General features: G+C 41.0%; 1 protein-coding gene across 1 annotated transcript in view; it reads left to right on the top strand.

Moving 5' to 3' along the window:
* Positions 1-25,301, top strand: part of DRC11 (dynein regulatory complex subunit 11) — a 312,672-nt gene that overhangs the window by 231,554 nt on the left and 55,817 nt on the right. The window contains exons 8-9 of the mRNA XM_077448238.1: positions 10,547-10,631; positions 14,477-14,620. Coding sequence (XP_077304364.1) covers positions 10,547-10,631; positions 14,477-14,620 — 229 coding nt within the window. The remainder of the gene's footprint in view (positions 1-10,546; positions 10,632-14,476; positions 14,621-25,301) is intronic.

The raw sequence follows: 25,301 nt of genomic DNA, 5'->3' as shown, positions 1-25,301 counted from the left end.
AGCAATTAGTGACATTCTGGATTTATTCTGCAATTAGTGATGAGCTCTGGCATATTCGGATTCTAGTCTGAACACACCTGAGCAAGTCCACCAGGAAGCTGTCACTGCGGTCCCACACTTATACAATAAACATGTATATGCATGTCTGTAAAGCAGGGAATGCCTTGGTTGCTTATGTTTGGCTCAGTACAGGGACAACTTCCTGACGGGCTCGCTGAGGTGGGTTGGGACTCAGATCCGAACACACCTGATCTCCTTCCTAATTGTAATGATGCATAAAAAGAGGGATTTTTATTTCACATGCATTGTAATGCAATAAAGCCGGATCGCTTCCACACACCCCTGTAAATGTCGGTCCTCATCCGGCACAAGCCTCTGTCATGTTTCCTGGGCTCCATACACACACCAATCGGCAGTCTTGGGACCAACACGATGGGTGCTGCTGCTTGCTCCAGATGTAATTTAGCTGATGCAGACTTACTTCACATGTTCTGGAGCTGCTCGGGGCTGACCTCTTACTGGAGGGATCTGTTTGGTTTTTTCGAGAACCAACTAACGCTTCCTATACCTCAGAATCTGCAGTTTGGACTCCATTTTGTACACAGGACCTACGCTCGAATCCTACTCCACACAGTTATGTATTATGCACAAAAAGTTATATTATTGCACTAGAAGGATGCAAAGTCTCCAACGACCCAAACCTTTTATTGCATTTTTAATGGGGAACTCCCCAAACTAAAACTAATATATATAAGTAGAACTTTTACAAACAAATTCACCAAAATATGACAGCCATGGCTGGATGACTCTAATTCATTTTGTGGCATAGTCTTGTCACCCCAGATGACTTAATTAAAGCGGGGTTCCACCCTAAAGTGGAACTTCCGCTGATCGGAACCCTCCCCCCCTCCGGTGTCACAATTGGCACCTTTCAAGGGGGAGGGGGGTGGAAATACCTGTCAAAGACAGGTATTTACACCCACTTCCGGGCATAGACTCCCACGGGAGTCTATGGCTCTTCCTGTCCTGCCGCGCTGTCTGCTGGGACACACACGGGTCCCAGAGACAGCGCGGACAATTCCTATTGCGCTGCGCGACTCGCGCATGCGCAGTAGGGAACCGGGAAGTGAAGCCGATTCGCTTCACTTCCTGATTCCCTCATCTAGAATGGTGGCGGCAGCAGCCGAGAGCCGAGTGATCGATCGGCCTCGGCTGCCGGCATCGCTGGAACCCGGGACAGGTGAGTGTCCATTTATTAAAAGTCAGCAGCTGGCTTTTAATATTTTTTTTGTAGGTGGAATCCCTCTTTAAGCTTGATCTGCAGTGAGTAGTACCCTAACACTCTAAGCCCTTGTACACACGGTCGGACATTCCGACGGAAAATGTCCGATCGGACCGTGTTGTCGGATAATCCGACCTTGTGTGGGCTCCATCGGACTGTTTCCGTCGGAATATCCGACGGACCAAGTTTTCCAGCTTGGCTATAAAATTTTCCGACAACATGGTTTGTAGACAATTCCGATCGGACAAATTGCCACGCATGCTCAGATCAAATTCCTAAACCAAAGCTATTGGCTACTAGCCTGAATGTAGTCCCGTCGTAACAAAATAACGTCATCGCGTTCTGAATGATCGGATTTTCCGACAACTTTGTCCGACCGTGTGTATGCAACAGTTTCAGACAAAATCCGTCTGACAAAATCCGTCTGACAAAATCTAACGGATTTGGTTGTCGGAATGTCCGACCGTGTGTACAAGGGCTAAGAGGTAATTGAATAGTCGAATTGGAAGTGGCTTCATATAATATCAATCTTTTGTCTTTTTTTTAAATGAAGAATGAGTTGGGCCGAGACCAATTTACGTTCAAGGTGCATAAGAGTGTATGAGTGTGTGTGTATATGTGTGTATCAGCTGTATTCTGATTCCTAGATTCCCTCCCGTGATATAGGGAAAAGGAAAAAAAAATTCCAGGGAATTGAAAGTATGATTGTGATTGTTATTTTATGTCATTGCTCTCAATGGGTCACCAAGACCCACAAGGATGTACTTTTTTTTCTGTAATAGGTGACTGGTGCCATGTTACCCCCTTTTTTTACTTTACTGTATTGTTACTCTTGTGTAAAACTCATAACTAAACACCTTTAAAAAAAAATGACGGATGCTGCTGGGTAGAGGAAAGGGAGATCAGCAAACGTCTATGCACTGATCTCGCCTTCCTGCTATTGACCTGGAAGTGATGTATAAAACATCATTTCCGTGCCCTGGTTTAATTCTAGATGGGGAAAAAGCTAATAGGGAGTTTGGGGGGGCAGGTGAGACATCATGGGTCTTTTAGACCTCTGATGTCTTAATAAAGAGAACCTGTCACCCAAAAAAATTGTGATGAATACATAATGAAAAAAAGTTTAGTAAAAAAATGAAAGCTATACCTAAGTACTTTAAACCCCCCCCCCCCCCAAACTTTTTGAGCCCCTCTGCCCCCACATACACGAATGTACAAACGTAAATGCACGCCTCTGTGCAAAAACACGCTATAATATAAATATAAATAAAATAAATAAGAAAAAAAAAATTCAAAGTGCCCCGTCACCGCGAGCTTGCGCAGCAAAGAAAAAGGCATACAGAAGTCACGCCCGCATATGTAAACGGTGTTCAAATCACACATGTGAGGCATCTCTGCGATCGTCAGAGCAAGAGCAATAATTCTAGCATTAGACCTCTGTAACTCTAACCTGATAACCGTAAAGCAAAATGTAAAGCATCGCCTATGGAGAATTTTAGGTACCAGAGTTTGTCGCCATTCCACGAGTGCGTGCAATTATAAAGCGTGACATGTTTGGTATATATTTACTTGGCGTAACATCATCTTTCACATTATACAAAAAAATTGGGATAACTATACTGTTTTTTTTTTTTTTAATTCATGAAAGTGTGCCTTTTCCTAAAAAGTTGCGTTTAAAACACTGCTGTACAAATACCGTGTGTTATATTAAATATTGCAACAATCACCATTTTATTCTCTACATTCTCTGCTAAAAATATATACATAATGTTTGGGGGTTCTAAGTAATTTTCTAGCAAAAATGACAGATTTTAACTTGTAAACACCAAATGTCAGAAATAGGCTTAGTCATGAAAGGGTTAAAACTTCCCATGTGTATAAAACAACACATAGGGCCTTTTTTACGAAAGCCGTGCACCATCAGTAGAGGCGCACAGCGAGGCGCAATGCACATTTTCATATTTACGAAACGGTGCGTCGGGAACAGAGCGCGAATCCCCCATTTACTATAGCGAACTTGCCACATGGGAGAATGCAATCTGTGCACCACTATGGACATGGCGCACGGCATCTTCCATTCAATATTAACAGAAGATGGAGGTGCCAATATTATGGGGTGATGTGAGGAAGTTTAGTAATATGCCCAAAATAGAATGAGAAAATAACTTTTTCAGAGAAAGCCTTCTGTGTCTGCAAGTACATTTAGGACTGCGTGAGATCAATGTAAGCAGTGCGCATGTGCAAGCGGCTCCTGCGCACGTTCAAATGCGTTTGTTCACTGCGCGTCCAAAATCTTAGTAAATGTTAAGCAACATACATGCAATTGTGTAGGTTGAACGGGCACACCTCTAAACTTGCCAATTTTTTTTTTTTCTACGTTGGTTCACCTTTATGTATTTTTTTAAGGAGATTTGCACACAGGTCATGTTAGCATGTTACGTTGCCAACATGTGACATGCACCTTGTTAAAATTATGTAAAAAGACTCTCGCTCCTTCAGCTCCTCCTAAAAGGGCATTTAACTTTCCCCTCTAATGCAATTGATTTCCTTGGGCTAGCTTTTTTTTTTTAAAGGGGGACTCCATTTTCCAATGCTCTTGTCTCCCCCCTCTAACCCCTTGGATTTCCATGGGCTAGCTTTTGCTTTTAAAGGGGAACTTCACACTCCACTCTATTCTCAGAAGGCTGTGAGCTGCCTTCACCAATCCAAACCACATCCTTTTTCAAAGCATACAACAGGGCCAGCTAGGAAAGGGGCAAGAAGAGCGAACGCCCAACCCCCTCCTGAACCTTACAAGGCCACATGCACTCAACATAGCTGGCTGCCTTTGGGGCATGTTGGGCTCAGCCCAATACCAACCACAATACACCTTGTACCCACTAGTTTAAAGGGGCTTTCCACATTTCGTAAAGCCAACTGTCCGCAGCCCTCCACAACCCCAGCCTAGGGTTTTGTGGAACAGGCCTTTGTCCCCCCTGAATATGGAAACAAGGTGGTTGACTTTTGGGTTGCCCGAGCCCCTCCTGCCCCCAAGCATCCACCCCCTTTCATGTGCTGACTTGCTGTGTGTTTGGCTAGGTGTTTGTCAGTGTGTGGGAGGGGCATAATATTATTTTAGTTCGGGGTGGTATTTTTCACGTGGCGATTCTCATTTTAAGCCTTAAAATCACTTTACAGGCAGAGTAAGCCCCCCCCCCCCCCCCCGCGCCCCCCATGTTACTAGCTTTTAAGCAATTTGACTTTCTTAAAGGCACTTCTCCTTGTTTCGTTTTTGGGGTTGTCTAAATTGGTGACATTGATATATGTCGCTCAGGGTGGACCTGGGCCCCCATACCCATCTTAAGTTCAATAACAAGAAGATAAGCCAGCCAAGTGGGGACTAGCAAAATTAACAAGTCAGATCTCATAGACTGCAATGTTGTTTGCCCTCCTGGACCGGGGGGGGGTGTTTGTCCCATCTGTAATTTTGTAGCATGCTGGATGTTGTGCTTAATTTTGGACAAGGGCTGGCTTATTTTGTGCTTGCTGCATTTGGGTTGTTCTGGGCATGCTCAGGGACTTTGATTTTTTTCCTGTGGCTTTTTGTGTGTGAACAGCACTTGGATTTTTCTGGGCATGCTCAAAGAGTTTTTTTTGGGTTAGTAATTTAAGGACATCCTTAAAGCGGAGGTCCACCCTAAAATGGACCTCCGCTCATCGGAATCCCCCCCCCCCTCCGGCGCCACGATTGGCACCTTTCAGGGGGGAGGGGGGTGCAGTTACCTGGATAATCCAGGTAACTGCACCCACTTCCGGGATAGCTGTCTGCGGAAAGGGGCGTAGATTACGCCCCTTTCCACAAGTGCCCGCCCCTTTGCGCAAGTGCCCCACTGCCTGCTGGGAAACACACAGATCCCAGAGGCAGCGGGTGCCGACATCGCGGGCGCGCTGGACAGGTAAGTGTCACTATTTTAAAAGTCAGCAGCTGCAGTATTTGTAGCTGCTGACTTTTACAAAAAAAAAAAAACGCGGAGTCCCCGCGGACTCCCGCTTTAACGAGTGTACCCACTTTGAAGTTCTGTCTCTACATTGGGTGAACTTGCATTTTGTGTCCTTCATGGACTGTGCATGTGTTTTCAATTTCCTTATTAGCACACAAACCTATGTTATATAAAGCTTGCAGATAGCATTCTTTACCTTGCCATGAAAAGAGGCAAGATTGCTCGATTGTGTGTGTGTCAGGCAGGCAGGCAGACAAGAAAGAGAGTACATTTGTGTGTCTTTATAGAGTTTGTAACATGTATTTTCTCTTTGTATTTTGTTTGTTATGTCTTTGCAAAACAGATGTGTTTTAGAGCAAGTTTTTTTTACTTTTGTTTATTTTATTTTTGTAGGGGGGGATATTTTGCCCTGAAATATTTGTGATGTTGTAAAATGGGTCCAAAAGCTTAATTCAGTGATCACATTGTTACAGCAGAAGCAACATTTCGGAACCTTGCAGGACCCCTTCATCAGGCCTGTGACCATCACAGGTCTGATGAAGGGGTCCTGCAAGGCTCTGAAACATTGCTTCTGCTGTAACAATGTGATGACTGAATTAAGCTTTTGGACCCATTTCAGGGGTCCATGGTGTGCTCACAATGCTCACATTTTTATTATTATTATTATACAGGATTTACAATTTACGCAGCTCTTACAAATTTTGCTGATAAATATACTGTACTGTTTGTTACATTTGGAGTTCAGCTCTATTGCTCATTGGGAGTTAAGGTTGTGTTCAGACTGCTGGATTCAGAAGAGCATCAAACACTGTGCATTTCTCGGGCAATGTTCCCCCCCACCAAGGTAAACTGTAGGAAGCTGCGGTTAGACAAATACAATTCCTTCCCCTTAATTGCAAACCTGAACTGATCCAGTTGACTTAGTGTACATTTTTAGACTAGGCGTTTACCTGCCAGCAAAATTCCTAAAGAAAACACAGCATGAACAATCCCCTAAAAAGAAAAAAAAAAGTTAGATGTAAATGTGTTCCTTAGGATATATTTATTGTTTGAAGCACATATACACTATTCAAGTAGAAGAATAAGCACAGCAGCAGAGGTTGGGGTTGCAAACAGGTCTCTGCTTCCAGTGGGCTTATAGGGTTTACTTAGCCTTTCCCTGCTTTTGCAATCACTTTAAGCAAGTGTGCAGCCAATCCATTTCCACAGGAGGAACAAACAATCCAAGGTGGAGTTATGGGAGTTGGGAGGATTAGGTGTACAAAACAGATTATGAGGGTTGAGTGTTTTAGAAACAGGGGGTAATTAGGTAATCATGTTAGCCGTAGAAGTCATCATTGGGGTTGGATTTGGTAAGTCTGGAGCAGAGGGCCCAAGGATGAAGTTCAGGGGCTCGGGCTCATATCTCACACTAGAGCCCAGTTGTGACAAGCTATGTATTACTTCCAGGATACATTATTGCTTATTACTTGCTCACTTTGAACTAGCTATAGGGCTTATCTTTTTTTCTTAATATCTTATTTTGTTGTAGATGTTTGTCAAAAAGATTAGTTATGGTCACTGTTAAAGGTTCAGTTGACCCAGAACAGATATTTATAGCGAGCTAGTCACGATCAGGCTTATGCAGGAATCTGAATATTCTTGCTTGAGCTATTTTAATTGTGCATGCTTAAAGATTGATATTGCACCCTTGTCAACTGCCTAACCTTGCACATTTGGAAGATGGGAAACAGTGTGTAAGATCAGGCAGTTGACAGGCCAGCAACTGTTAGAGTACAAGTGATCACTGACCCTTTAATGGCCTCAGCCATGGTAGCTCCTATATTTCTATCCTGACAGGTTCCTTTTAAATTTTGGATTTATGCAACCTCCTTAAACCATCCAGTGCTTTTAATAATTCTGGAGATCTTTGTGCAGATTTTTGCACTTCACGACCCAGGTCTGTTTATGTGTTATGGCCATTTTGAGGGATTTCACCATTCTTGTTAAATTTTCTATTTATTATGCCACCGAGGAATATACAGCAAAATTGTTGACATGGCATTGTAAGGGGGCATAGCCAGGATCTGTGAACGATGTATCACTAACCTCCAAATGATATGAAAAGTTAGTTGGTAGGCTGACTCACCGGCATTCACATTTAACTGAAAATATGGGTTTTGAGCTCACCAGCTCTTTAAATTTCTTTTACAGGACCACTATCGTGAAAAAATTATATACTGATTAGCTGCTTCCGGATTGCCCCACGTACATATACTGCAGCAGGCTGGCCCTTCAGCATGAACTCATGTATGTGTACGTCAAATCCATTTTTGGGTCCAGTGCACGCATGCGCGCCACCGGTGACCAGCTATTGCTTTGATTGGACACAGCAGGAGCCAAACAGCGGGCCCGAGGAACCCGACTTTTGCCGGAACCTGGCAATCATTCCCGAGAGAGACAGATCACCGTTCTGTCAGAGGGAACGATGGAGTTATGTGTTTCTGCTAAGCAAAGTGTCACTTTTGGGGTCATTTACTATAAGGTGAATATGCGATCCCGCCGCACATGAAAAAAGTGCCCAAATAAGCCAATTAAGACTTCAACTGGCCGGACATGCAAATTGAAATCGCGCTATTGCCGGCAAACATGTCTTTAAAATCGGCATATGTGGGAATAGTTGAAGTTGCTGTTGAGAGCCAGGTGTTAAGGAACCAGGGGTTATCAGACTCGGTGATTTCAAATATGTTGAGAGCATGAAAATCTTCTTCTCGGAAGATATATCATCGTGCCTGGAAGGCCTACATCTCTATGTGTGAGGAGAAAGGATGGCGTCCAGCGTCCACGCTCCTATTCCATATCCAGGATCCTGCTGTTTCTACAGGGAGGAGTAGACTAGAAATTGGCTTTGAGCACCATTAACCTCCCTGGCGGTATGATTATTTCAGATTTTAGGTGCTGAAAGCAGTACAATTATTTTGCATGAAAATTTGGTGTTTTATATTGTAGTCCTGTAATTCTTAGGAATAACTCACTTAAATCTGTCCAAACCAGAGTCTAGCAGACATCCTGGGTATGATAAAGTTTGAAAAATGAAATCATAAATTATAATATAATAAATAACTATAAATAATTATACCAAATAATAATATAACAATAATAAAAATTATTCAATAATGTAATCAAATCAAAAACACTGACATTTTCTCAGTTGCAGAATTGTCACTGTCATTACTTTTCAGTATTTGATGACGGATCTCCCCACAAATTACTATCGCTCAATTCAGCAAGTGATTCTAATTTATTATCGCTGTTTTCTAGCTGGTCTAAAATTATTTTTGATGTAAAGGGACAGTTTTGGTTGCTATGGACAATCTCCAGTTTCCAGGCATAAAGAACAGTTTTTATAATATAAAACTGCATGCAGGACACTGGGCAGACCACTAGGGACAAAGGGGATGTGAAATAATTACATACAGCAATGTAATCTGTAAGATTACATTATACTGTATGTAATGTGTGTGTTTCACTTTTTGAATTTGGCGGCGTTCTCCGTCCCCGTGCGTCACAACGCTCACAGGAAACGGAGATCGGCTCAGTGATAGATCAAGCAGAGCAGAGCACGGCTTGCTCTTACAGCAGGGGGACATCGCTGGATCCAGGGGACAAGGTAAGTAAAGTCTCCCTGCATACAGCGATGCGGTCCCGAGTCTGGCTCGGGTTACTGCTTTTGGTATAAAATCTCCACCCCAAGCCAGACTCTGGAATACCGCCAGGGGGGTTAAAGGACAAATATCAGCTCTCACTCTAGTGAGCACCTTTGTTCAGGGGTTTTGGCATGTAGTTCCTCCGGTGAGTCCACTGTTACCCCCATGGGACCTGAACCTGGTGTTATCGGCGCTTCAGAAATCGCTGTTTGAGAATATCAGAGAAATTCCCTTGTTGACTCTTTCTCAGAAAGTGGTCTTTCTAGTGGCCATTACATCGGCCAGGAGGGTTTCGGAACTGGCGGCCTTGTCTTGCAACTCGCCTTATCTGGTTATCCATAAGGACAAGGTGGTGTTGCGTCCGCAAACTTCTTTTCTGCCGAAGGTGGTTTCAGCGTTCCACATCAATGAAGACTTTGTGTTACCAACTTTGTGTCCTAAACTGACACACCCTAAGGAGGTGGCCCTTCATTCCCTGGACGTGGTCCGGGCTCTAAGGGTGTATTTGTCTGCAACTACTCCCTTTCGGAAGTCAGACTTTCTGTTTGTTTCGGTAGCTGCTCCAAAAAAGTAATGGCTGTCTCGTTGGCCACCATTTCCAGGTGGATCAGACAGATTGTGGTACAGGCTTAAGCCTTGAAGGGGCAGGTGTCCCCCTTTCCTGTCATGGCTCATTCCACCAGGGCAGTTGGAACCTCTTGGGCCTTCCGACATCAAGCGTCTGTCGCTCAAGTGTGTAAAGCAGCGACTTGGTCGTCTGTTCACACCTTTACGAAATTCTACAAGGTAGATGTCAGTGCATCGGCTGATGCCTGTTTTGGCCGCAAAGTTTTGCAGGCGGCCGTGTAATTTTGCAATTGCACTTAATTTTTTCTGGTTTTTGTTAAGAAACACAGTTACCTTTAATTAAATGCACTTTTGCATTGTTACCGCAAGTTCTGCTGTGGTTAGATAAGGTGGTGCCTCCCCTGTTAGGGAGCACTTCTGTTTTTGTGGGTGAAGTTTTTATGCTGTTTCCCACCCCTCGTTTTGACACTGCTTGGGGACATCCCAATGGTCTAAAGTAAAGGAGCTGTGTCAGTCAGTGAATGTAGAGAAAATAGGATTTTTCTTCTCACCGTAAAATCCTTTTCTCTGTAGTTCACTGACTGATACAGCACTCCTCTATTGTTTACGCTATACTGCTTGTTGATGTACTGAGGCTGCAGGATGCAGGCTGGGGGGTTGTTACTGAGGGGACCGCCCCTTGGGCAGAACTTGAAAGTTCTGTTTTTTTGTACATGTTTACATGTTCTGCCTAGTCCTCTCCTGAAGGTGGCATAACAAACTGATGGTCTAAAGTAATGGAGCTGTGTCAGTCAGTGAACTACAGAGAAAGGGATTTTACGGTGAGTACAAAAATCCTATTTTATTGCAGAATAGACATTGCATCTCTCCTCTGAAATAAAAAACCTGTCTGTTCGCAATTTTTTACTTTTTGTTTTTAGTTCCACTTTAAATAACAAACACTAAGTACTTATTGATCTTTGCTAATAGTGTTCTATCTCTATATGCCAATTCATATTAAGGATACTAGCAATGTTTTTGTCTATTTTTAGACATGCTACAGGAAAATTCCCTGAGTTTCCCGATGAAGAAGACGGTGGATCCAAAGCTATCTTTGCTCAGAAAACCCCAGAACAGGTATAAATTCTGAAAGCCACAAGTTTCTGCAGCTTACCAACTCAGCTCCTTTGACAAAAGTCCATCGAGTAGTCAAATTTCTTTAAGTCGGCAGGGCCTACTGTTAGACATTTGGCTGATTCCTCTGAATCGGCTGAAATTCTAGGAGTTTATGGCCAGCTTTTTTAAGCCATCTCTTTGTCCATTTTCAACCCCCTTGGGTTGCCCCAAGCACTACACTTAGGCCTTGACTTGTGCCTAAGTGAGGATTTAGCCTTGTTGCTGAAATGCCCAGACTCCCCTTAAGTTTTGACATTTGACAGACAAAAAACAACAGGCAGGCATTTGCGCCAGTAAGAGGATAGGCATAATACTGACCTAGGGCCATGATGGCAGGTTCACCTATGGCTTTGACCATTCTTGGCAGTAAGCTACACTTCATTATTCACCTTTCAAGTCCTAGGGCATCTGACAGTTGAATGATGGTGGGGAGGTTTACTGTCCAGTGGGGCAGAAGTTAGTGTTGACTCATAAAGAGACCCAGACCTGTGATCCAAGGGGCTTTGCTGGGGTTTGGTACTCAATGGCACCAAAAAGTAACTGCACTTTGGCACTGTTGTTACCTTCGGCACTTTAGAGGACAGTCCAGTTTTACCTAAAGACAAGGGGAAGGGGATCTGTGTTCAGAAGAGGCTGATTTGTTTCTACTTTATTCTAGCTGTCAGCTGTCACTTTGTATCACTACACAATAAAAGATTGAAAGTGATTCCAGATACAGCATAGCATTTCCATCCCTGACCCCCTGCAAACCATTGCCTTTTCTTTGCTGAGTTTTATCGATGTCACTGGATCTGCAGCTTAATGCAAAAAGATCCTAATCCCTCTTGTGCATGTTACTGCCCTGCCCCTGCCTGGGCTTTGTACTCTGGCTCCTGTCTTTGATCCTTGGAGCGATAATAAGTATCAAATGTTAGCACATGACACCGAATACCCCTGGAGAGAGGTGCCTACTACTAAGTCCAGTCAGGAGTTTGCTGCCATGTCAGAGTCTGGCTCTGAAATTTTTGATCACTTCCAGCCTGAAGCTTTCATTTAAGAGACAAATTCTTTCCAGATTTTTATTTCATTTCATAAATTGTAAAGGTTTGGGCAAATGTTATATGCCATCTCCACAGACCACTAAAAATGACTATTGTGTTACAAATGTACATGTTACACAGCATGTTAATAATAACCTGTCTGTGTCCTGCTGTCAGAACATCTTCTGCTAACAGTCTGTAGGGTCTGAAGGCAGCAGTGGACGTTACAGGCATAGAATCAGAATGGACAGCAGCGAAGATGAAATAACTATATTTTAAACTGTATCTAAGAAGCAGAATATGTATCCTCCATATTGTGTCCAGACGCCAGCAATCCAGAAGATTCCCCCTTCAAAATGCTAAGCTTAAAATGAAAATATAACATTTAAGCGCATAAATAATACAATACGATAGTTCATAAAGCAGAAAAGCAAATGAAAGACATATGTATACCTTTGCCCTGTAACTACGGATGTCCTATGTTATGTTATCTTGTTTAGGAGGACACTGTACTCTTACTTAGCGATAACTGACAAACTACTAGACTATTCTGTAATTTCATTTAAGCTGCTCATACATCAAAACACCAGTTTGAGCTGGTAAATTTCTTATAATTCATATTAAAGTCTATTGCTTTAAAAAAAATATTTTGTGAATAGTGTAGGGAAGGGTTAGAACCTTCAGTTTTTATTGCATTCCTGGGTTGATTTATTAAAGTCAAAAAGACTGTGTACTTTGCAATGTGCAGTTGTACTCAGAAACGGGATCACTGGGACAGGAAGGCACAGGTGGCAATAAAAGCCTCAAAGGTTCTAACTGCAGACTGTGCTATGAGCAAGGTTTGTTTAATAATAACCCCACCCACCTTCCCAGCCAAAAGAACTTCCAAGTATAAAATTGAATTGTTAAAGATACGTATAGCGCTGTGAATCTCTCTCAAATAAATCAGAAAATGCAAAATATTTAAATGATTAATAAGTGCAATGTGCAATATCCGTTAAATATATCTCCTATTAAATAAAGTTAATATATATATATATATATATATATATATATATATATATATATATATATATATATATATATATATATATATATATATATAAAGATAGTGGGTGAGATGCACAAACGGTCAGTGGAACAAGTGTGCCAGCAATCAAGTCCGTCCCAAAGACTCAATATAAAAAAGCAAAAAGGGATTGCTGCACGAACAAGAGTACATTTAATGATGAAATTTACATTACATCAGGTATAATTCAGGTAAATTTTATCAATAAATACTTTTGTTTGTGCAGCAATCCCTTATATATATAAAACCGATAATAAAATTCTATAAATCCTTGGTTGTTGTGAGTTCTAACTCTTGTGTCATCCACCACTGTGCTCCTCACATTCTCTACAGATAATGCCAAGATGTGCACACCATCACCAGCCGTTATACCTCCTCACCTCAGCAATGAGTCAGGTAGACTCAAAAACAATTTCTTTACCCCCGCTACGGTATCACTTTTCCTCTTCCGACCTGCTACTTTGTAAAGAAAAATAGACTGTGCACTTTTGCAAGTGCAGTTGCTCCAGAGCTTAGTAAATAAGGGAGAGCTCTGCTGACTTCCAACATCCAATCAGGTACAAGCAAAAATTTTATTTTTTTATTTTGTTTACTTGCACGTGATTGGGTATTCTTTGTAAACTGAAGCTTTAGCTCATTGACTAAGCTCTGGAGCAATTGCACGTGCAAAAGTGCACAGTCTATGTGCCTTTAGTAAATCAACCCCATTGCCTTCTCTTGTAGTGCAAAGAAACCGGTTCACTTTAATTTCCTATGCCCTATAAGGGCTAAAAGGGCCTATCCACATGGTTGCTTTGCATTCATTTGTGTTACTGCAGCAGACGGCAATTAATGTTACATGCCTTTGTGAGATGTGATGCTTTTCCTTCTGAATGGCACCCCGATGCACCTTGAACTGACTAACTGGCATTGCCATGTGCTGCCAGAAATGCTATTTGTTTTAGTGTGTTAGGCATCCTATTTAAATGAACTGCATAATTCAGGGTACATTATTGCGCACTGACAAAGAGCACAATACTATGAATGGGCCCTAAGGGTCATAGATTGTTCAGGTCTATTGCCCCCTTGTGTGTTGATGGAGAAGGAGTCATATGCTCCATTGTACCCAGAAGTACCAGGTATTTCCTCTAACTCCTCAAGATGAACAACTCAGGGGGGTGAAGGAAAGGTAACTATATGCTGGGGAAGGGGAGGGGATTAAAGCAAACCTAGATCTTGAATGGATGGACATAGGTTTGCTTTAAAGGTCATCAATCTGCACGAAAAGAGTGTTTGCACCTGGGACAGTTCACCATTTAGGTAAAATGTTTCAGCTGAATATCTCCATCCAGATTAATGTGACAGCCTAAAGCAGAACTGAATTTAAAGACAAAGAGAACTGCTCTACGACACATTGGTCATTTACAGTTCCTTGGCCTAAGGATTGTTTCCTGTACCCACTATAAAAGATTTTTCGCTACAAGTATGATAAAATAAAAAAAGCTAATTTTACCAAGGTATGTGAACATCAGTATATTTATGTAAGTGGGAGAAACCAGAGCATTATTGGAAAAAAACGGTGCCAGTATTCAGAGCATACAGGTTCCAGAAATATAACATTATTATGATCTAATATATTGCACAATCCAACTAATACATCTAAATGTGTTTGAGTTATGAAAAAATGTCACGACCCACACAGCATCATTTACTTCTCTCTCATATTTTTCTTGTTTCAGGTTGCTGCTGAGCTTGCAGCTAAAGAGGAAGCCAAGGAAAAAAAGAAAAAGGAAAAGGGAAAGGGGAAGAAAGAAAAAGGGAAGAAAAAGGAAAAAAAAGGAAAAGATAAAGCTAAAGGGAAAAAGGGGAAAGGTGCAGAAGAGGTAAGAAGACAGCTGTTCTTAGTGACACGTTACAGTACAAAAAGTTGCTGTTCTGCATGTGTCTCAGATTTTATAGCCATAGCAGGTATACAGTAAATACATAGAATAAAAGCTCAGACAGTTGGATCAAATACCAGCAGAAAGAACATATAGCAGCAAGATGTGACCTTTATAAGCAGTGAGTGTGAGTGTATGTTTACTACTGATCGAGTACAGTTGTGCTCATAAGTTTACATACCCTGGCAGAATTTATGATTTCCTAGCCATTTTTCAGAGAATATGAATGATAACACAAAAACGTTTCTTTCACTCATAGTTAGTGTTTGGCTGAAACCTTTTATTATCAATCAACGGTGTTTACTCTTTTTAAATCATAATGACAACAGAAATTACCTAAATGACCCTGATCAAAAGTTTACATACCCTGGTGATTTTGGCCCGATAACATGCGCACAAGTTGACACAAAGGGGTTTGAATGGCTATTAAAGGTAACCATCCTCCCCTGTGATCTGTTTGCTTGTAATTAGTGTGTATATGAAAGGTTAGTGAGTTTCTGGACTCCTGACAGACCCTTGCATCTTTCATCCAGTGCTGCACTGACTTTTCTGGATTCTGAGTTATGGGGAAAGCAAAAGAATTTTCAAAGGATCTGCGGGAAAAGGTAGTTGAACTGTATAAAACAGGAAAAGGGATATAAAAATCAAACCCAAAATAGCGCCAAAAGTGTCCGATGTGTCTGCCATAATGTTGCAGTCACGATAAAAATCACTGATCGCCGCCATTACTAGTAAAAAAAAAATATTAATAAAAAATGCCATAAAACTATCCCCTATTTTGTAGACGCTATAACTTTTGCGCAAACCAGTCAATAAACGTCTATTGTGATTTTTTTTACACAAAATATGTAGATGAATACGTATCGGCCTAAACTGAGGAAAAAAATGTTTTTTATATATTTTTTGGGGATATTTATTACAGCAAAAAGTAAAAAATACTGCGTTTTTTTCAAAGTTGTCATTGTCGTTTTTTTGTTTATAGCGCAAAAAATAAAACCTGCATAGGTGATCAAATACCACCAAAAGAAAGCTATATATGTGGGGAAAAAAAGGACATAAATTTTGTTTGGAAGCCAAATCGCACGACCACGCAATTGTCAGTTAAAGCGACACAGTGCCGAATCGCCAAAAGGTGCTCTGGTCAGGAAGGGGGTAAATCCTTTCGGGGCTGAAGTGGTTAAATTATTGTTTCATTTATTAAGGGAAAAAAGCTGTTTAAACCTGCCTAGCCCTATTTGAAAAAGTAATTGCCCCCTCCCATGCTGAATCATGAATGAACTGTGATTAACCACAATCTTTTGGAAAGCTGAGTCGAATTTCACTTGCTACACCCAGGCCTGATTATTGCCAGACCTGTTGAATCAAAAAATCACTTGAATAGAACCTGTCTGACAAAGTGAAGCACGCTAAAATATCTCAAAAAGCAACACATCATGCAGTGATCTAAAGAAATTCAAGAACAGATATGAAACAAAGTCATTGACATGTATCAGTCTGAAAAGGATTACAAAGCCATTTATAAGGCTTTGGGACGCCAGCGAACCACGGTGAGAGCCATTATCCACAAATGGAGAAAACTTGGAACAGTTGTGAACCTTCCAAAATGACTCCAAGAGCACAACGACGACTCATCCAGGAGGTCATAAAAGAACCCAGTCTAAAGAACTGCAGGCCTCACTTGCCTCAGGTAAGATCAGTGTTCATGATTCAACAATAAGAAAGAGATGGGAAAAATGGCATCCATGAGAGAGTTCCAAGGCCAAAGTCACTGCTGACCAAAATGAACACAAAGGCTCAACTCACATTTACCAAAAAATATCTTGATTATCCCCAAGACTTTTAGGCAATATTCTGTTGACTGATGAGACAAAAATGTTGCTTTTTGGAAGGTGTGTGTCCCGTTACATCTGGCATAAAACGAATACAACATTTCATAACAAGAACATCATACCAACAGTCAGACATGGTGGTGGTAACGTGTTGGTCTGGGGCTGCTTTGCAGTTTCAGTATCTGGACAACTTAACATAATTGATGGAACCATGAATTCTGAGCTCTACCAGAAAATCCTAAAGGAGAATGTCCAGTCATCAGTTTGTGACCTCAAGCTTAAGTGCACTTGGGTTATGCAGCAGGACAATGATCCGAAACACAACAGTAAGTCCACCTCCAAATGGTTCAAACAAAGCAAAATTTAGGTTTTGGAGTGGCCTAGTCAAAGAACAGACTTAAATCCAATTGAGATGCTGTATGACCTTACACAGGCCATTCATGCTGGAAAACCCTCCAGTGTGGCTGAATTAAAACAATTATAAAAACAAGAGTGGGCCCAAATTGCTCCACATCAATGCGAAAGACTCATTGCCAGTTATCACAAACGCTTGATTGCAGTTGTTGCCGTCAAGGGTGGCACAACTAGCTATTAGGTTTAGGGAGCAATTACTTTTTTACATAAAGCCAGGCAGGTTTGGACAGCTTTTTTGCCTTAATAAATGAAACCATCATTTAAAAACTGCATTTTGTACCCCGGGCAGAGGAAAAGTGCCTCTCCAGCATGTGAAAATCCAGGGCTCAGGTAAGTAAAATGGGGGGGGCTGGGGGGCCGGTCACTGCCAGGTGTTTTTTCACCTTAAAGCGGAGGTCCACCCTAAAATGGACCTTCCGCTCATTGGATTCCTCCCCCCCTCCGGCGCCACAATTGGCACCTTTCAGGGGGGAGGGGGGTGCAGTTACCTGGATAATCCAGGTAACTGCACCCACTTCCGGGCTAGCTCTCTGCGGAAAGGGGCGTACATTACGCCCCTTTCCGCAAGTGCCCGCCCCCTTCCGCAAGTGCCCCGCTGCCTGCTGGGAAACACACAGATCCCAGAGGCAGCGGGGACCGTCCTCATTGCGCAGCGCGGCTCGCGCATGCGCAGTAGGGAACCGGAAAATGAAGCCGAAAGGCTCCATTTCCTGATTCCCATACCCAAGATGGCGGCGGCAGCACTCGAGTGTCGATCCAGAGATCGGCTTCGGGTGCCGACATCGCGGGCACGCTGGACAGGTAAGTGTCACTATTTTAAAAGTCAGCAGCTGCAGTATTTGTAGCTGCTGACTTGAAAAAAAAAAAAAACGCGGAGTCCCGGCGGACTCCCGCTTTAATGAATAGGATGCATTAACCTCCCTGGCGGTATTCCCAAGTCTGACTCGAGGTGGAATTTCAGAACCAAAAGCCGTAACCCCCAAGCCAGACTCGAGATCGCATCGCAGGATCCAGGAAGAGCTCATTTATCTTGTCCCCTGGATCCTGTGATGTCTCCTCGCAGTGTGAGCGGCTCATCCTCCGCTCGATTCATCATGGAGCCGGGCTCCATTCCCTGTGAGCGTTGTGACGCACGGGGACAGAGAGCGGTGCCATATTCAAAAAGTGAAACATACACAATACATATAGTACACTGTAATCTTATAGATTACATTACTGTATGAAATTATTTCACATCCCTTTTGTCCCTAGTGGTTTGTCCAGTGCCCTGCATGCAGTTTTATATTATAAATGCTGTTCTTTCTGCCTGGAAATTGTCCATAGCAACCAAAACTGTCCCTTTACATCAAACATGGTTTTAGAGCAGCTAGAAAACAGCGATAATAAATTAGAATCACTTGCAGAATTGAGAGATAGTTATTTGTGGGGAAATTCGTCATCAAACACAAACAATTCTGCAACTGAGCAAATCTCAGTGTTTTTGATTTGATTACATTATTATTATTATATTATTATTTGGTATAATTATTTATAGTTATTTATTATATTATAATTTATGATTTTGTTTTCAAACTTTATCATACCCGGGATGTCTGCTAGACTTTGGACAGATTTAAGTGAGTTTTTCCTAAGAATTACAGGCCTACAATATAAAACACCAAATTTCCATGCAAAATAATGGTACCGCTTTCAGCACCAAAAATCTGAAATAATCTTACTGCCAGGGAGGTTAGGGTGAAAAAACTTGAGAGTTTACAACCCTCAACTAATGCCATATTACTGGAACACCATTATACCCTTGCCAGTATAACCAGAACCAGAGCCATGCAATGTTATGATCAAAGTGATGGAAAAATACCAGAAAAATGCCATGATAATAGAGTGATGCATTGTTATGAGTCAAAATATAGCATACAGTGCCTTGCGAAAGTATTCGGCCCCCTTGAACTTTTCAACCTTTTGCCACATTTCAGGCTTCAAACATAAAGATATAAAATTTTAATTTTTTGTGAAGAATCACCAACAAGTGGGACACAATTGTGAAGTGGAACGAAATCTATTGGATATTTTAAACTTTTTTAGCAAATGAAAAACTGAAAAGTGGTGCGTGCAAAATTATTCGGCCCCTTTACTTTCAGTGCAGCAAACTCACTCCAGAAGTTCAGCGAGGATCTCTGAATGATTCAATGTTGTCCTAAATGACTGATGGTGATAAATAGAATCCACCTGTGTGTAATCAAGTCTCTGTATAAATGCACCTGCTCTGTGATAGTCTCAGGGTTCTGTTGAAAGCGCAGAGAGCATCATGAAGACCAAGGAACACACCAGGCAGGTCCGTAATACTGTAGTGGAGACGTTTAAAGCCGGATTTGGATACAAAAAAATTTCCCAAGCTTTAAACATCCCAAGGAGCACTGTACAAGCAATCATTTTGAAATGGAAGGAGTATCAGACCACTGCAAATCTACCAAGACCTAGCCGTCCCTCTAAACTTTCAGCTCAGACAAGGAGAAGACTGATCAGAGATGCAGCCAAGAGGCCCATGATCACTCTGGATGAACTGCAGAGAACTACAGCTGAGGTGGGAGAGTCTGTCCATAGGACAACAATCAGTCGTACACTGCACAAATCTGGCCTTTATGGAAGAGTGGCAAGAAGAAAGCCATTTCTCAAAGATATCCATAAAAAGTCTCGTCTAAAGTTTGCCACAAGCCACCTGGGAGACACACCAAACATGTGGAAAAAGGTGCTCTGGTCAGATGAAACCAAAATCGAACTTTTTGCCCACAATGCAAAACGATATGTTTGGCGTAAAAGCAACACAGCTCATCACCCTCAACACACCATCCCCACTGTGAAACATGGTGGTGGCAGCATCATGGTTTGGGCCTGCTTTTCTTCAGCAGGGACAGGGAAGATGGTTAAAATTGAGTTGAAGATGGATGCAGCCAAATACAGGACCATTCTGGATGAAAACCTGTTGGAGTCTGCAAAAGACCTGAAACTGGGACAGAGATTTATCTTCCAACAAGACAATGATCCCAAACATACAGCAAAATCTACAAAGGAATGGTTCATAAATAAACGTATCCAGGTGTTAGAATGGCCAAGTCAAAGTCCAGACCTGAATCCAATTGAGAATCTGTGGAAAGAGCTGAAAACTGCTGTTCACAAACGCTCTCCATCCAACCTCACTGAGCTCGAGCTGTTTTGCAAGGAAGAATGGGCAAGAATTTCAGTCTCTCGATGTGCAAAACTGATAGAGACATACCCCAAGCGACTTGCAGCTGTAATCGCAGCAAAAGGTGGCTCTACAAAGTATTAATGCAAGGGGGCCGAATAATTTTGCACGCCCCACATTTCATTTTTTTATTAGTTAAAAAAGTTTCAAAAATCCAATAGATTTCGTTCCACTTCACAATTGTGTCCCACTTGTTGGTGATTCTTCACAAAAAATAAAAAATTTATATCTTTATGTTTGAAGCCTGAAATGTGGCAAAAGGTTGAAAAGTTCAAGGGGGCCGAATACTTTCGCAAGGCACTGTATCTTCCAATGTTTTAAAGTAACGTCTAGGAGAGCTTTACTGCTAAAATTACCCATCTAGTCTAGTCAGTCTTGAAGAGGACAGCAGTATACTTTGATACCTTTATGGCCTAGTATTTACTAAATTATATTGTAAAATGTTATTTTCCAAAATGTTAATGAAAACAGCAAAGATAATGCAAATAGAGAAGAGATAAAGTGCCAAGCTTTAGACTGGCATTGGGACATATAAGAAGGATTATAGTGCCTACAGACAGTATAGACCAGCACCCAAAGCATTTTTTTTTTTAAAACTCTGATTCTCTTTAAACTGCATATTAGAGGATCCAAAGTAAATATAAGTATTGATCTATACTTTTTAGAGTTTTATTCTACTTTTTTAGGACTCAGCACTGTCAGATTTTTACAGTCTCTTTTGATCATCTGTATCCAGTTTTGTGTCATCTACCAGCTCACTCCGTATTTTTAAGCTGACTAGAGAGAATAGCAGAGCACACTTTTATGTCTGGAGACATTGACAGAACAGCATTATCATTCAGACCAGCCACAGAACATTCAAAACTTACAGTAGAACCCAAACAGGGCAGCTCTGTGTTTCCAGCTGGACCTGCACGCTTGACCACTTACAAAATGTGAGATATTTCTTTATAAACATGAAAATTCTTTGAAACATTCAATGGAATTTTTCCATGTAACTAGTGCTCGACCTTCAAACTGAGTTACGTGATCCACTACAAGCAATTGCAGTGTATCCCGTGTTCATTCTGTTCACCGCATATTATTATGAAAGTTAACACAGAGATATATGAACACTGAATCAGAAGATGAAAATTTCAAAACACATGGGGTCGATTTACTAATACTGGAAAATGCAAAAGCTTGTGCAGCTCTACATAGAAACCAATCAAATTCTAGTTGTTTTTTTTCGAAGCTTAATTGAACAAGATATATTTAGAAGCTGATTGGCTACTATGCACAGCTGCACCAGATTCTAATACCACGTACACACGGTTGGATTTTCCGATGGAAAATGTTCAATGGGAACTATTTGTCGGACATTCTGACTGTGTGTGGGCTCCATCGGACATTTTCCATCGGAATTTCCGACACACAAAATTTGAGATCTGGATCTCAAATTTTCCGACAACAAAATCCGTTGTGGGAAATTCCGATCGTGTGCACACAATTCCGCTGCTCGGAATCAAGCAGAAGATCTGCACTGGCTATTGAACTTCAGTTTTCTCAACTCATCACACGTCACCGCGTTCATGACGTTAGGAATTTCCAACAACATTGTGTGACCGCGTGTATGCAAGACAAGTTCGAGCCAACATCCGTCTGGAAAAATCCCACGGATTTTGTTCTCTGAATGTCCGATCATGTGTACGAGGCATAAGTGCTCCTGCTTTAGTAAATCAACCCATAGCATTTTCAGATTAGTAAAGTATTACACAAAACTGAGCTATCAATGAAATTATATATCAATTTAAAAAAAAATAACAGTGCTAGAGAATTAGTAGATGATAGTAGGCAGTACAGAGTCTGTGATTTTTTTTTTCTTTTTAGATTTTCCATTTGCAATCTAATACTAAATAAAAAGTTTTGACAGAACTTGGTCTGTATGTGTAGGCAAAAATAAAATTCACATTTTTGTTACTTGGCCTGGGAATAATGGACATAACTATTAGTGCTGGCTGTTTTTTTATTTTTATTAAAGCCACGGCCTACTTTTAAGATCTGCAGTCACTGTTTTCTGATTGAAACCGAAGGCACTTTAGAAGCTTCAGAAAATGCTTGCTGATTCTGATGCCTTTAGGACTATATAATATAAACATTAATAATTATACTTTTTATTTTTTATTTTGGCATGTATTCACATTATTTGTTAAATAGCCTTTCAGATGCATATGTGACTGTAAACTGTATAGAGTAATATCCAAAACGAGATTTGCAGTACTAAATCTGAAATACTTATCTGTTGTGAAATAGTTCCTCAATGTTCTGAATATATATATGAACTCTATAAACACAGTTCAGAGAGGCCCATTTCCAGTAACATTTCTAAAAATATTTCTGGTAATGCTGCTTAGTCTTTCCACAATGGCCAGTGGAATTGGGTGGGATGAGTGATCTCCATGCAAGATCTTATGCTGGAAAGAATATGGAGCCAGCAAGACTTTTCGGAGTACTGCCATAGGGGACAAGATCATTACAATATGCTATCAAAATGTGTTAACAAGTAACACGCTCTAATCTGGTCCACATGTTGTGTGTCAAAAACATCAAATTAGTCCCATTAAGCTTTAATTCCATCTGGCATTAGTGTTTAGCATCAAGCAAACTAGATCCATCAGTGCTTTGATTCATAGTAAATATTTCAGTGATGGAAAATCTGTTACCTCTGTGTATAATGTTGAGACCACATAAAGAAATTCACAGCCATTTTGCAGGTTGCCATATTTAATAGAAAATGTGTTTTTTTATGGTCAGTAAATATGGTACAGGGCATATTTATATTTACAGGCTGTTAGTTTGCTTCTTTGATCAAAGAAGCTTGTTGCTTAAATAGTTCAAAGAGAAGTTCACCTTTTAAAAAAATCAAAATGAATGCACATTTACAGGCATTTACAATTTTTTTTTTTGGAGACTGTAAAGCATTGCACCTGTGATCAGCAGATTGGGGGTGCAATGCCAAGCTCCTGCAGATTGTCAGTGTAGCTGTCTTCCCATACTTTCGATACAGGCAGGCAGTTACTTCAGTCCAGGAAGATCAATGAACTATGAGGATCCTCACCAGCAGAGAACTACAAGCCGCTAGACGCAATGTAGTCTATTTGTTCACGGAACTCTGTAATTGGATGACGCGGCCAGGTGGAGCGAGCCCTTTTTAAATTGTGACAGCACGTGCGGGGAGAAAGTCCCTGACCCTCTGTCACAGGGGGATCAGGGGGTAGAGCTGATGGAGTGGGAACATGTTATATGATCAACCACAAAAACGGGGTGGCACATGGAACACGTTCGGGAAAATGAACTTATCCTTTAAGTGACTCATGAGCAGTAACATTACTCAGAGGGGTTCATGTCTGTGGACATTCCAATTTTTATTCAAGGCATATAGCCATGTTTGATACACAGTGTCCAATAAAATGCAGTGCAACGCAAAGCTGGTCAACGCAGCCTCTGAACTGCCATGTGGACTGCTCAGGGGGATTTTGCTGACCTGCATTTGATGTTCGTTCCGCACAGGAAAACAACACCCAACAACTATGAGACGCAGTCCTTGTGAGCTGTCTTGTTAGCCAACTCTGTGATTTGCAATAAAACAACATATTAAATATGTATATACTAAATACTAAATCAAAACCATTAAAGATTCCATTCAATAAAGTTTAATCTTGGCTTTACTACTTTAAATATTTTTGCTTATTGCGTACAGAGTCACATGTATGGCCAATGTTTAGTATCTTCACTTAATATACAGTAAGATTGACTTTTTACTCCAAAGAATGGATGGCGTAGCTATAGATGAAAGGAATGTATCTTAATATCATTCAGAAATGTAAAGACATTTGTGAATTTTATTACCCAGTAAGAAGATAAACCACAATTTTTATGTGATAAATTGTGACTAAATAGCTAATTAACCTCTTTTTTATTTTGAAAGAAAGAAAAAAATGTGGAACATTAAGTCCACAGTGCTAGTGGTGTTATATGGTTCACAATGCTATTTACAGAAACAACACATAAAAAATATATATCTAACTATTGCAAATAGTTACCTTGAATATCTATTTGATATGTTTTTCAGACAGAGACATAGTAATGGGTTACAGTAATACAACCCTTGTCCTGGTCCTAATAGAATCTCTGATCTGATCTCTGATCAAATAATGTTTTATAACATTTTAAATACTCTGGGTGTTCTGACTGTTGGCATCGGGGTGAGTTCCCCCATCAGTGAAATACACATTGGCATTGATTTACTAAAACTGAAGAATGCAAAATCTGGTGCAGCTCTGCATAGAAACCAATCAGCTTCCAGTTTTTTTTTTTTTTATTTGTCAAAGCTTAATTGAACAAACTGAAGTAAGAAGCCGATTGGCTACCATGCACAGCTGCACCAGATTCTGCACTCTATAGTTTTAGTAAATTAACCCCATAGTGCTATGAGCATCATTCATGTCACTCACAGATGTGGAGAAGAAGAGGGAGACCCTTGGTGTTACTTCACATAAGTGGCAGCATGGTCACCTGAGTTTTTAATGGCCAGGGCATTATAGTTTTTTCAAATATCAGTTTTAATTATTACTACTTTTATATGTGAATTGCTTCACTTTAAAAAATAAGTATATGACAGAAAATTAATTATTTTCTGAGAAAGAATCAAGACCTAAAAGAGAAGTATGGCCAAAGCTTTTATGGGCAAACTCAAGGTGGCTGTAAATCCTCTCAATTACCCAGTGAAGTAAATTGCCTCAGATGATGCATAGAGATGAAACAAATCCTCCTACATAAGTTGTATATGTTTATTTGCAGTCTCCCCTAGTCTGCAGATTTGTGATAAAATCCTTATGCATATGTGAGAAGTACAGAGGACGAAGTAGAGAACTGCTGTTACAGCTCTTATACACTGTGTGAGAGCTCCACATAGGCAGAGGAACGAAGGAACATGCAGAGTTGTGTTCTGAATAGACAAGCTGTCTGCTCATCTCTGCCTCCCTCTCCCTCCCATCAAAAATTGATCCCATGTGTCAGGAAAACTTCTCAGAAGTGACGCATGCTGATAACAGAGAAACTAAGCACCAGAGAAAAACTACACTTAGAGCTTTGGAGAGAT

This window comes from Lithobates pipiens, unplaced genomic scaffold (genome assembly GCF_037356315.1).
Source record: "Lithobates pipiens isolate NorthernLeopardFrog02 unplaced genomic scaffold, aLitPip1_a1.2 Scaffold_22, whole genome shotgun sequence".
NCBI classification, from domain to species: Eukaryota; Metazoa; Chordata; class Amphibia; order Anura; family Ranidae; genus Lithobates; species Lithobates pipiens.
Note: the sequence above shows the minus strand (reverse complement) of the source record. Positions and strands in the feature narration are given on the sequence as shown.